This window comes from Quercus robur, chromosome 3 (assembly GCF_932294415.1).
Source record: "Quercus robur chromosome 3, dhQueRobu3.1, whole genome shotgun sequence".
NCBI lineage: Eukaryota > Viridiplantae > Streptophyta > Magnoliopsida > Fagales > Fagaceae > Quercus > Quercus robur.
The window spans coordinates 32046769-32059476 of NC_065536.1; the positions used below are offsets into that span (position 1 = coordinate 32046769).

The following is a 12708-nucleotide window of genomic DNA, read 5'->3' on the forward strand; positions in this document are numbered from 1 at the left end:
AATAAGAAACATGATTTCAAGGGAAACGAAAATTTTCATAATGAAAATGGCCTAAATCCTCAAATCTAAAAGAAAAAAGATAATTGTTTTATTTGTGGCAAGGTAGGTCATTATGCGACAGCATGTAGGGCAAGAGGCAACTTCAACAACAATAAGAACAATAACTATGTTACCATATTGATTTATGCCTTCTTGAGTTTATTGTCTTTCCTAGTTTAGTGTTTGTAACATGCGGGGGATTGTTGGAGTGTGTGTGTTTTAAACACTAGAACTTTGCTTGTGTCTCACATTGATTAGAGATGAGTCTTTATGTGTGTTTATAAATTATAGCACAACTGAAGTGATAACTTGAAAAATAATGGGCTAAGGGTTAGAGTTGGGCTTGGGTTGGATTTAGACTTATCTCTATCTCTCTTGGGCTATACCCTTTTTCCTTTTTTTTTTTTTTTTTCATTTTAGTCCAATTCAGTTCAGCCCGTTGGGCATTAACCAAACAGCCCGTTGAGGGCATTTAATATGCTGCCAATTGGGCATGCACAATGACTGTTGCAGCCCATAAGTCCTCTACTTAGTTGGCTTGCAAAACCTCTTATTCCCCTATTGTTTTCTTCAGTTTTCTCAGCTACACATTTATTCTGCTCTATTTTTTGCTCATCTCGACCAAAATTTCAACATCAATTTTTTCGTTTTTAGGAAAGGCAAATAAGGTTGTTCTTAGTTCTTTTTGCTTGAGTGTGCATTCAGCTTGAAGAAATCACTATAATCTAATCATGGGAGTTTGTTCGGCTAAGAGAGTCATTCGCACCCAAGTTTTACTCCAGGTGACATGAATCAACCTTTAAGGACAACGAATTTTGCATAATTCTATAGTTTGTGAAATCTTTCTAACTCTATCTATTTACTTTTTGTTATTGCTAAGTTTTAGGATTTATATTGTTGAATCAAAACTTATTTTTCATCTCTATATTTTCCAACAGCCCCAAGCAGGAGAAAGAAGCCATAGCAGATGCAAGCCATGCAACCAAAGAAAAATGAGGTCTGCATAAAACCAGACATCTGATCGTGCATAGTAATAATAGAAGCAGTAGCCATAGATAAACAGGCCGGTAGATCCACCACAAAGAAAAGACGTTGCATTTCACTATGATTAGTATATAAAAATGGAAAATAAATACGCATTGAAGCTCATTTTGGGGGGGGGGGGGGGGGGGGGGGGGGGGGGTGTTGTGTGTTGGTTTAACTTTAAATGACAAGACATATCATGTCTCATGGAGATGGACATGCAAATATATATATATATATATATATATAATTAATTAAAAGGAAGGAAACTATTATCCGTATACAGGTTCTCTCTCACTTTTATTTTCGTTAGCTTATGAAGGCCCACCCCCTCCCCCCCTCCAAAAAAATAAACAGAAAAGATTTAACTGAAGAAAGAACCTACCTTAATAGCCAAGTCACTAACCTCAATGCAGGCCAGCAACCAAACTAGAGGAAGACTAACCACAAATTAACCAAGTCCACTTTATGACTGATCAAACGTAAACAGATGGCCAAGGAAATGAAGATGGTCCTAAATATGACCTCTAATACAGTCACCCATGCTACTAATGGCACCAAGGAATAAAATCATCTCCTGAATCCTCAACCATCCAAAATTTGGCCAATTGTTGAATTAAAAGACAGCAATTATAGGAGGCACTAAAAGCTGGCTCAAAGAGGCATATCACTCTAGACAAAAACCCCTTAGAACTCAGCTAAAGCAACAAATTTGCTAACTCGATTTGCTGTAAGAAGCCCAGAGTAGAGGGCCATCCAGGTTATAATACTGTGAACTGAACGAAGGAACTCCAGTCGCTTTATCCCTCTAGATGACCTTTTGGTAGACCAAACTCCTCCGAAATAGAAATGGAGGATTGTCATTGTCACCTCTTAGAATTTCTAATGAAGACTTCTTGAATACCAGGCTACCAGCAGAAACGACAAACCAATTGCTGATGCGTTTCTTTTTTATATTATTTTGATGTTTATCTTATTCCTATCATTGGATTGGTATTATTGTGATCTCACTATTGCGACTTATTTTTAGTATATTTATGGATTACTAGTCGGTTCAAGAAATAAAAATAAAAATAGGAAGATCTACCCCTTTCTTTTGGATCTTAACTAGACCCTGTTATGCCGGGAAAGAAAAATGAAGCATTGTTTAAGACATTATTGTGGTGCAAACCTTTCAAAATTCACTATCAGGAGTCCAAGACCTCCCAGCATTGGCTCCTTCTAGGGAACTACTTGTAACCTCAGATACCACACTACCCAGCTAGTCAAGTGACTCAAGTCCAACCCTGTTATACTCAACCATTAGCTGCATGATACCTCGACCATTCAGATATTACTACTGAAACCAACGAGTACCTTATTCATTTCAAACATGTGGCAATAGCCACAGCTCAGAGATTTTCATCAACTAAATCCCAACGAATTTAAAAGTTTACCCGATTTCTTAAAATTATGGGAAGGAATCATGTTTAGCTCACAAAGCCATCAGCTTATACCATTTGTTGAAGGCAAGATAAAATAAATTAAAGGGGGACAGATTACAGACCAGGTCATGTAGTAAGGAATTAAATACTTGGGGATTTAAACTCGAGTTCTCCATGAAGAGAGATGATAATATCACCAAGCTACATGGATTTTTTAAACTTTAAGATCAAACAATTCCAACAAATTGAGTATGATTGTATGTGTGATAGCATCTTTCAATATTTGTGTAAAAGAAACAAAATCTGAAAATAAATAATGGCATTTAAGATTTAACCTACTGTTCAAAAGGTGAACACAATTATAAGCTCAACTAGGAATGCAAAGACACATTGAGTACAGAACAGTAAGAACTTACATACTGGGTCACTCTCAGTATTATCATATAAGAAAGAAGTTATTTCCAAAGGGCAAAGGTGAATGTTGTAGCAAGCAGCTTCCCCAGATACATCAGTCTCATAGATACATATGCCAAATATCAATAAATCCCAGAATACCCATAATTTCCTAAGGCATGAGTGAACACAGCAGAATCTAAAGAAACTGAATTTAGGGAATTAGTCAAAGGCTTGCTTCCTTTGCTCCTGGAGGCACTAACGAACCTACTTATCACAAAATTCATAGACCTTTCTCTATGACAAACAAAGAGGCAAGAAAGAATTTACCTACAAGACCAATCAAGCCACTATTCACACTTGATTGACCGGTAAATGTGACGGACAAAGAGCAAAGAAGCACGAAAACCCACAGCCCCAAGCATGAGAAAGAAGCCATAGCAGATGCAAGCCATGTAGCCGAAGAAAAATGAGGTCTGCATAAAACCGGACATATCTGATCGTGCATAGTAATAATACAAGCAGTAGCCATAGATAAACAGGCCGGTAGATCCACCACAAAGAAAAGACCTGTTGCACTTAACTATGATTAGTATATAAAAATGGAAAATAAATATGCATTGAAGATCATTTTAGGGGCTTTTTTTAACTTGAAATGACAAGACATATCATGTCTCATGGATATGGACATGCAAATATATATATAATTAAAAGGAAGGAAACTATTATCCATATACAGGTTCTCTTTCACTTTTATTTTCGTTAGCTTATGAAGGCCCACCCGCTCCCCCTCCAAAAAAATAAACAGAAATAATTTAGCTGAAGAAAGAACCTACCTTAATAGCCAAGTCACTTAACCTCAATGCAGGCCAGCATCCAAACTAGAGGAAGACTAACCACAAATTAACCAAGTCCACTTTATGACTGATCAAAAGTAAACAGATGGCCAGGGAAATGAAGATGGTCCTAAATATGACCTCTACAAAATACAGTCACCCATGCTACTAATGGCACCAAAGAATAAAATCATCTCCAGAATCCTCAACCATCCAAAATTTGGCCAATTGTTGAATTAAAAGACAGCAATTATAGGAGGCACTAAAAGCTGGCTCAAAGAGGCATATCACTCTAGACAAAAACCCCTTAGAACTCAGCTAAAGCAACAAATTTGGTCTCGCTCAATGTGAAAGTCATACCTCTAAAGAAAGTTCTAAACGATAAACGAGGACAGTGGGGATGGGTGAAAGGAATCGAGTAGTTGAGGACTTATGCAAATACAACAATTTGTAAAATAAAAAATAAACACTGCATTGGTTGAGAAGGCAAAAATATCTGCCACCTATCTTGACAGAAAAATGCAAGAAAATACACTCTTAGAAGTAACACTTTGAAACTACAAGATGCAAAGTAAAAAACCCTCATGTTGTTTAAAAAACCCCCAACGAAATCAACAATGAAGGTGGATTTCATAGAAGACTTTGACCTTCAGCCAATGGGTCAAGGCACATCTCAGTATTCCAATGGCAACAGCAACTAGGAATCATATTCAGATGGCCAAGTTAATTATCCTCAGACTCATGATGGATTATCTCATGCTTGTATGCACTAGTTTATCTACATTTTATTGAAACTACAATCAATTTTTGGGCAGTAAATAGTATGTGTACCGAACTATGTGAATATGTACTATTTTTATCTACATTTTATTGAAACTACAATCAATTTGTGGGAAATAAATAGTAAGTCTACCTAATTATGTGAATATTGACAGAATATTAAAGACTAGAATAAGGAATAAAAAGCACACATGTACACACAATAAGGCCAATGCGCCTCTAAACTAAAACACTCAATACTTTCATTAATCAACTCCCCCCACCTCTTCCTTTCTCTTATTTAACTACAATGACACTCTTATATAGACTCTAGATCTTCCAATGAACTTTGAGTCAAATGGCACACTCTCCCCTAGTATGAGCTAAGTGGAGAATGGTTGTGGTTTCCAGACAAGGGTACCTATATTTACATATAATAAAAAAATAGACTCTAGTTCTTAACTCTTCCTAAAAGGATTAAAACTCCTATTTTGACCAATAAACAAATTCCTCATTGAACTGGACCAAAATACACATAAAATCCCATAAACTCAGTAAGATTTATCTATTATAAAACCCAGAGGCTCACAACTATGACCCACAACCGGAAATTACAGAATTATGAAATTACCTAGACTCTATAGAGAAAACCAAAAAAGGCATGAAATAAAATAAAATACTAATAACATAATTAACTACCACAGATACTTATTCTTGGACTTCCCTTAATCTTAGGCTTCCAAAAAAGTTATTTTCACTCTAACCACACAATGGTTGCAACACCTTATTTGTTGTTAAAGATGCAAATGTCAAGGTCTAGGCAATAATCGATAATACCAAGTTGCATACCAAGATACTAGATATTAATTGATCTAATCAGTGATTGGTGCCTTCATGGCTAATATACCCACAAGATAATACATATCATACATTCCATTTTATTTGAAGATATTTACCCTCTTTACCAATTACTACAGCAGATCCAAAGATTGCAGTAATTAAATATTTGAGATCTTTACCATCATATTTACACTAATTAATAATACTGCCCACACCACCCCCCCGGCCCTCTCCTATAAACATTTTTTCTTGCTTCCTTCTTGATTGTTGTCAGATAGTTTTTTATATTAGAACTACAGCAAAGATCAATCTTATCAAAAAATAAAAAACTACTGCTGACATTAACATGTCAAATAGCTTGAAACATTCCTGATTCTTCACTATCAAACTTTAAGCAAGAATGTACCACAGAAAACCAGAACATGGTGAAGCAAAAGGTCAGCAACAAAGAGACGAAAACACTTGATGCGAGAAAAATCTTACCTCCACCACCATTCATGATCTTCAGCAGCAAGTTGGAAGTAAGTCAAAGCCACAGTGATGAAAGCAGTGACAATCAAAAGAATAATGAAGACAATAAACAAGATGCTGTAGATGGTATAAATCCTGTGACCCCAAACACTGGCAAATATGTAGTAGAGCTCAATGTAAATAGCACTGAAAGGGAGAAACCCTGCCATTGCCATCTGAGGAAGGGTGCTCCTGTACCAAGGCAGAGGTGGAATCTCACGAGGATATTTTGTGGTACGGCAAGGAGCTTGGAACTCAGCCTTGCTATTTTTCCCAGCAATACCACCCAACACAAGCAATGGTGATGTTACCAATGTCCATATGAGAACTATCACCACAATGGTGCCAAAAGGAAGTGCTGCAGTTGCACTGTAGGCAATTGCAACAGTGTTAAGAAAACAGAATGTGAGGAACAGAGGCCCACAAAACAGGCAACCTGTCAGCAAAAGATTCCTCACCTGAACCAGAGAATGGAAAAAAATCAGTTAAGTTCACTAGGTCTTACCCTAGGAAGCAACAAGGCCTAAGCTAAATTCACAGACAGAATTCATCTAGACTAACCCAGTTCTTTCCTTCAAGCTGACAATAGAAAGAGGAAGCTGTGTATCCTGCAATCCCAGACGTGAGTGCATATATAACTACCAGTGCAGTAAACAAAGCTCCTCGGTTGTATGGATAAAATACACCAACCAACGCAAGCATAAAAATGAAGACCGTGCTGGAAAAACAAACAAAGAATGAAGAGGGCATTTAGGACAGTGATGCGATAAACTAAGCTTCACGGATCTGAACAAAATAAAAAATTAAAAAGATCCTTACAGAGTGAACAATTGGCTGCCAGAACCAAGGGCAGCAGCAAATAAGGATTTGTACTTTGGGAACCGGAAAACATCACCATGAATGTATTTCCATCCTGTCTCTTCTTGGTCATCAGCTGCTTCTTCATCTTGAGCATACCTTTTCAGAAATTAAGCAGTACAAGAGTTAAAACAATTAAAAGAACATCAAAGCTTTATTATTAGTATCAACATCTAGCTACACGTTCACAGCATAACTCTTACTTCATGAAATCATTCTTCAAGACTCGCATGAGAATGGTTGCAAGAAAACCAGTCAAAAGCAGAACAGTCACACATGAGTTAATAATTGAAAACCAATGAATTTCCAAGTGATGCGGTAAAGAAGAAGACTGTGAGTACTTCTCCATTCTCTTCTCAAAAGGAATTTCTGTTTCCTTCCACTTCACAGTGTACATGAACTCAGCTTCCACTTCCTTGTCCTCGGTCAGGTCCACCACAGACTGAGGATCCATATGAGCCATGATTTCAATCACACGGTCTTTATTGTAGGAAACCTCGAATTGGATATGCTTGAAAAGAAAATATTTGTATTCACTAGGGTCAACTTTGCCTTCCTTTTCAACCTTTCCAATGAAACCCCAGATTGGCAAGTCATCATAATACATTTGGAAGTAATAATCCTTTTGCACTGCATTCCGGAAATGAGTGACATCATCCTTAGACAGCTTCCTTTTACAGGCCACTTCAGTGTCTTTGTCTTTCTTAAAGTCAAGTTTATAGGGAGCACTAACAAGTCGATCTCCATTCAAAACCTCACCAAGCGCTTCCTTCTTCTCCGTCACATGACCTGCCATTGGCATTTGCTCACCCATTGAGAATTTGAAATATTAAGGAAACAATTCTTTTGGGGTCAATTATCTCAATGAAATTTTTTTTTGATAATTCAATAGTAATGGGGGAAGAAGAATTTGAACCCTAGATGTCTCTATTAGAAACACCAAAACGTACGAATCAGTTGAGCTACTATCTCAATGAAAATTTTCTCATGAAGTTCTAAAAATTTAACAATGTCTTTTAGTCTGCATATCAGAAAAATAAAAATAAGGCTAACTTAGAAATTACACCCTCTAACTTTGACTTATTCTCAATTCAGTCTTTAAAGCTCCCTTTGTTTTCATTTCAAACCTTTAACTTTAATCTGTTTTCCAATTAGTCCTTCGAAATAGTTTCATCCAATCTCATCGTTAGTTTTAGTAGTTTTCACTTTCCAAAATGACGTTGATTTAGTGTGCTTAACTGTGCCAATTGAATGGAAGGACTACATTAAAAACCAATGGAAATTAAAGGACTGAAATTAAAAAAAATAATGAAACTTAAAGAACTGACTTGAAGACAGGTCAAGGTTTGAGAGTATAATTTGTAATTTAGCCTAAAAATAGAAATGGACAAGTCCTAATACCTAAACTCTTTTACATTTTTCTCAAGAATAAGTCCAATAACAATTATCACAATTGAAACATATAAAGGGTAACAATATGTTTGGTCAATAACTAAATGAAAAGAAAAAAAAAATGAAGAACTTTCAGATCTTATGATTTCAGTAACATTGGCTTCCGAAGCATACAATAACTAAATGCGGGTAAGATTTTTTTTTGATAAGTAACTAAATGCAGGTAAGATAAAAAGTTAGATTAGCCTTGTCTTGGTTTTGTAGCCTAAACACAGACACAACGGGTTTTGAATCAGTGAGACCTCACCCTCCACCAATTCTTAAAAGGATTTTTTTTTTTTTTTTTTAATTTCCTTATAGGAAAAAAAAAAAAAAAAAAAAAACCCACATTGGCATTAGCTTCAGATTAAAACACATTGCATATCGAAAGTTGCATTAACTTCAGTTGAAAAAGAATTCATTCACATTTCTCAGCTCCAAATATGAACATGGATTATTCTACTTAATTGTAACCGTTCATCTATTATAATAAGATATTTATCATAAAAAGGCCAAATCCTACATTAATAGTTAAGATTAGGCATTTATTGTACATTAAAAAAAAAAAAAAAAAAAAAGTGCACAGCATAGAATTCCATATATCGGGATTACAAGTACCAAAGTGCACGGATCAACTTTTTTTGGGCGCATCATACAACATTCAATTAAAGGGGTATTTGTTTGTCAGTGATGGATCGAGATAAGATCCCCGTAAAAGCTTATCAACTCAACTGTAAAAGAAATATAGCAAAAAAAGAAAAGAGAGAAAGAAAGAAAGAAGGAGAAACCTGAAGAGCAGAAGGGCAGATCGAAATAGCGATACGTTTCACTGCAAAATTGTAATCAAATCAATCAAAACAAAAACAAAAAAGAATGGATTAGCACATTCTAGAAGATAAAGAAGATACCGAATTGGATTTTAAATTCGCAATTCAATTTTGGATTTTCATTTTTTTTTTTTTTTTTTTTTGGTCCTAAAATTAGATCAGATCTAGAATTCTAAAAAGGGAAATGATACAGTGACGTACCTGGGGTTGTGAAAGGGGCCAACCTTGTTGGCGTAGAGAGGAACTGGGTCACCTTCTTTGTATCGGTGATCGGAAGCGTCGGATCTCACCACGGTTATTCCATAACAGCTGATTATTACTAAAGCCGCTACGATAACAATCGTTTTCTTCATGCTTCTTCTTTTTTCTTTTCTTTTCTTTTCTTTCTCTCTCTTTTGTGGGTTTCGATGATAAGAGAGAACTGAAATCAACCACGACCCTCAAAGGACCATTTTATTGTTATTATTATCCAGCCTTTTTTTTTTCTTTTTTTGTTTTTTTTTTTGTTTGTGAGAGAGAGAGAGAATTTGACAAAATGTTTTTTAAATGTAGTTATTATTATAGAGTTTTAAATAAAATAAGGTGGGGTGAATGACTTGGGCCCATGACAAACAACACTTCACGCCCTTATTGATTTATTATATTAAATTATTACTTCTTCTTTTTTTTACGAAAGTTAGAATAAACTATTTATCTTATTCTTAAAATTCAAGGAAATACTTTATAGTCATGGGACCCACACGTAAAATGAAAATTCAAACAAAGTAAAAACTTCACCCTTTGCTGCTTTGAACAAAATTTGTGAATTTTTGACTCAATTTTGTTCTTAATGGGTGACGGCAAGATCCTAGCGCTCCCTTCCTATCCCCATCTTGATAGCGCTGTAGCGGTACTTGCTACTTAGGGATAAATCTCAATACTCTGCCTCCATATGAAAAATATGTGTCAACATAGTAAAGGGAGATATATCATGCATCAAATGCATATCTCCTTCTTCTCACATGGAAGTAGACCTCACATATAGAATTCATCTCTATCTACTTTCATATGAGAGGGATAAACCATACACAGAATACATAGTATTTTTTCTCGTATAGTAAGAGCATGTCATGAGAATGGCACTAAAAAAAAAACAACACAAATATGGCCAAACAAGAATGATATAAGAAAAGAAAACTAAGTTGTGACATTATGTTGAGCAGGGCTAGCCCTAGGCCTAGGCCACTTAGGTAACCGCCTAAGGCCCCCAAATTTAGGGGCAAAAATTGATATATTTTTTAAATAAAAAAATTGGTGATATAAGAAAAAATTTTAATTTTACATTTTTTTTTCTACTATTAAGAAGTCTCAAAGAATTGAGTTTTACAGATTTATGTGTCACTCACAAGAAATAATTCCGATAGGAAAATTCTAGAAATATTATAAATTTTACTTCAAAACCTTTACAAATTAACAATTAATATGATTTGTGGATGTCAAAAACCTATTAAATGCATTTTTGAATTACTTTTTGTGATTGGAGATATATCTTTGTAAGTCTCATGTTATAAAATTTATAATATCTCTAACATCATTTATTCAAATACTTGTTTATTATCTTCTTAAAGTATTACTAATCACATTAATTGCTACATCGTTTGTAAGTTTTTTTGTAGTAAACTTTGTTATAACTTTAGCATTTTTTCCACACACAAAAAACACATATTACAAAATAAAAAGAATGGATTTTTGTTATAAAAAAATTATGATATTAAACACTAATTAAATATTATTTAAGTGATAACAAAAATGTCTCATTTAAATATATCACTTTAGGCCTCCAAATTTGCTGGACCACCTCTGATGTTGAGTTATTCTAACACACAATAATAAATAAATAAATAATAAATAATAAAATAAATGACATTAGGTGGAGTTAGAAGTCCAACGTGACAAGAGAAGTGAGAGATATACCCCCCTTGCATGCATGAATAATTTTTTGTGCCTAGATTAAATTCCTTTCACATTTTTCCATTTTCTCCCCCACTTGCCCTAAAATCGAAGATTTTCACTTAAATTCCTTACACATTTTTCCTCTTTCTCCCCCACTTGCCCCCTAAAATCGAAGATTTTCACTTTAGGCATGAATAGTCATAAATGTGACCTCACTTTAGGTCATCGTTTAAGGCACATGTCCATAAATGTTTATCATTCTACACACATCCTTTGTTTCCATAATCCCTCTAAGTCATTATCATCATGTCATTTCCTTAACATGACACGCTAATCATAAGATGTAATCGTCCTAATCCCTATCCATGGTCAGGCTATATAGCAAGCAAGTCTATGTTAGGGTCTTAACTTAAGGCACATGTCCATAAATGTTTATCATTCTACATAACATCCTTTGTTTCCATAATCCCTCTAAGTCATTATCATCATGTCATATCCTTAACAGACACACTAATCATAAAATGTAAACGTCCTAATCTTTATCCATGACTTAGGTTCACCATTCTAATTCAATATTTTCAAGCATGTATAAAAGGAGATTGTATCTCATGCATCTACCACATATAAAATGGGACTCCAGGATTATTCTACGATCCTAATGGTGCCATATTCTCTTTTTCCATATAGGAAATCACCTAAAAAAATATAAAAATAAAAATAAAAATAAAAAAGAAAAGAAAAAGAAAAAGAAAAAGAAAAGGAGGTTATCCACTCAAATATCTCCAAGTTTCCTAGCAGCATTGAGTCCATATAGTGGCATCAAGTCTATCCAATGACATTAAACTAACATGCACAGGACGCAACACTTATAGTCCTAAACAACCACTTCTATGTTAACTAGATATGTTTGTACTTATCAAGAGTTTTGTAGTTTAGTGATATTGCATAATCTTCTTTATATATATATATATATATAAGGTAAATTTATGTATAGTTCTTTAGATGCAATATATTAGATTTTCTAATTAAATTCAAATATAAAAACTGCATTAAATTTAATTGTTCTTGGAAAAGATAATATTGTTTGTGTAGGGACTGGATTCGAGCACTTCTTCTATTGGATGAGTGGACTCAAGCCCAACTATCCTAATACAATAAATTTATAGAGAATAGGTTTAAGAACTAGGTCTTAGTCAGAATTACAACAACTAGACACGGTTATGTATGGATTGAATAACAATGATATAGACTAAAATATAAAATTCCGTCCTCGGGCACTTCATCCGAGGAACTTAGTGTTCTTCTTCTTTCTTCAGTGCTAGGTTACAAAGGTTTTCAAGATCATGCAGATTGCTACCGTTTTCTCCTTTCCTTTTCTCTCCCGATCCCCTATTCTTGGAGGATCTCTCACATTATATATCTCCTTCCAATCGATCTTGGCCCTCCATCTGTTGATCATGCAAGTCCTTACTCGAATGCTCGTCCCATCAACCACCTTCCCAAACTTTCTGTGAGTTGCGGCAACCAAGACCGCACTGTTCAAGGGTCATTTCCTAATTAATGCGGCTAGAACGTTAGTTGGATGCATTTAATGCAGAAGTGACAGTTTCTCCTTGAATTGCTCCTACACCATACCCCCATGGGTGTCCTACTGTACTTGTCTTTTTTCTGGGGGGCCCTCTGGGAGGCTGCTTTTGATGGCGTGCCGTTATTTCCTTCTAGGATCTAGAATGCTGAGAACAGGATCGTTCTCGGCAAAGTTTCTAGGCTATTTGGGCTTTCTTTGTTCGTCCTCGGCCATTTCTTCCTCCTTAGCGTGGGCCTTGGGCTTAGTAT

General features: G+C 35.1%; 1 protein-coding gene across 1 annotated transcript; it reads right to left on the reverse strand.

Annotated features, from left to right (window-relative positions):
• Positions 1–2790: 2790 nt before the first annotated feature.
• Positions 2791–9435, reverse strand: LOC126717809 (transmembrane 9 superfamily member 3). Its single transcript, XM_050419711.1, has 7 exons — positions 9142–9435; positions 8902–8942; positions 6886–7471; positions 6644–6781; positions 6386–6542; positions 5798–6282; positions 2791–3449 (listed from the first exon to the last, which is right to left on the reverse strand). Exons 1-7 carry the CDS (start codon positions 9291–9293, stop codon positions 3230–3232), a joined length of 1779 nt encoding a protein of 592 aa, XP_050275668.1. The 5' UTR covers positions 9294–9435; the 3' UTR covers positions 2791–3229.
• Between the last annotated feature and the right edge of the window lie 3273 nt (positions 9436–12708).

Coding starts and splice junctions, on each gene's coding strand:
- LOC126717809 (XM_050419711.1), bottom strand. CDS start 9,293: ATGAAGAAAACGATTGTTATCGTAGCGGCTTTAGTAATAATCAGCTGT. Junction 7,472..8,901: donor TCTGCCCTTCTGCTCTTCAG/GTTTCTCCTTCT, acceptor TGCCAATGGCAG/GTCATGTGACGGAGAAGAAG. Junction 6,782..6,885: donor TTGAAGAATGATTTCATGAA/GTAAGAGTTATG, acceptor ATTTCTGAAAAG/GTATGCTCAAGATGAAGAAG.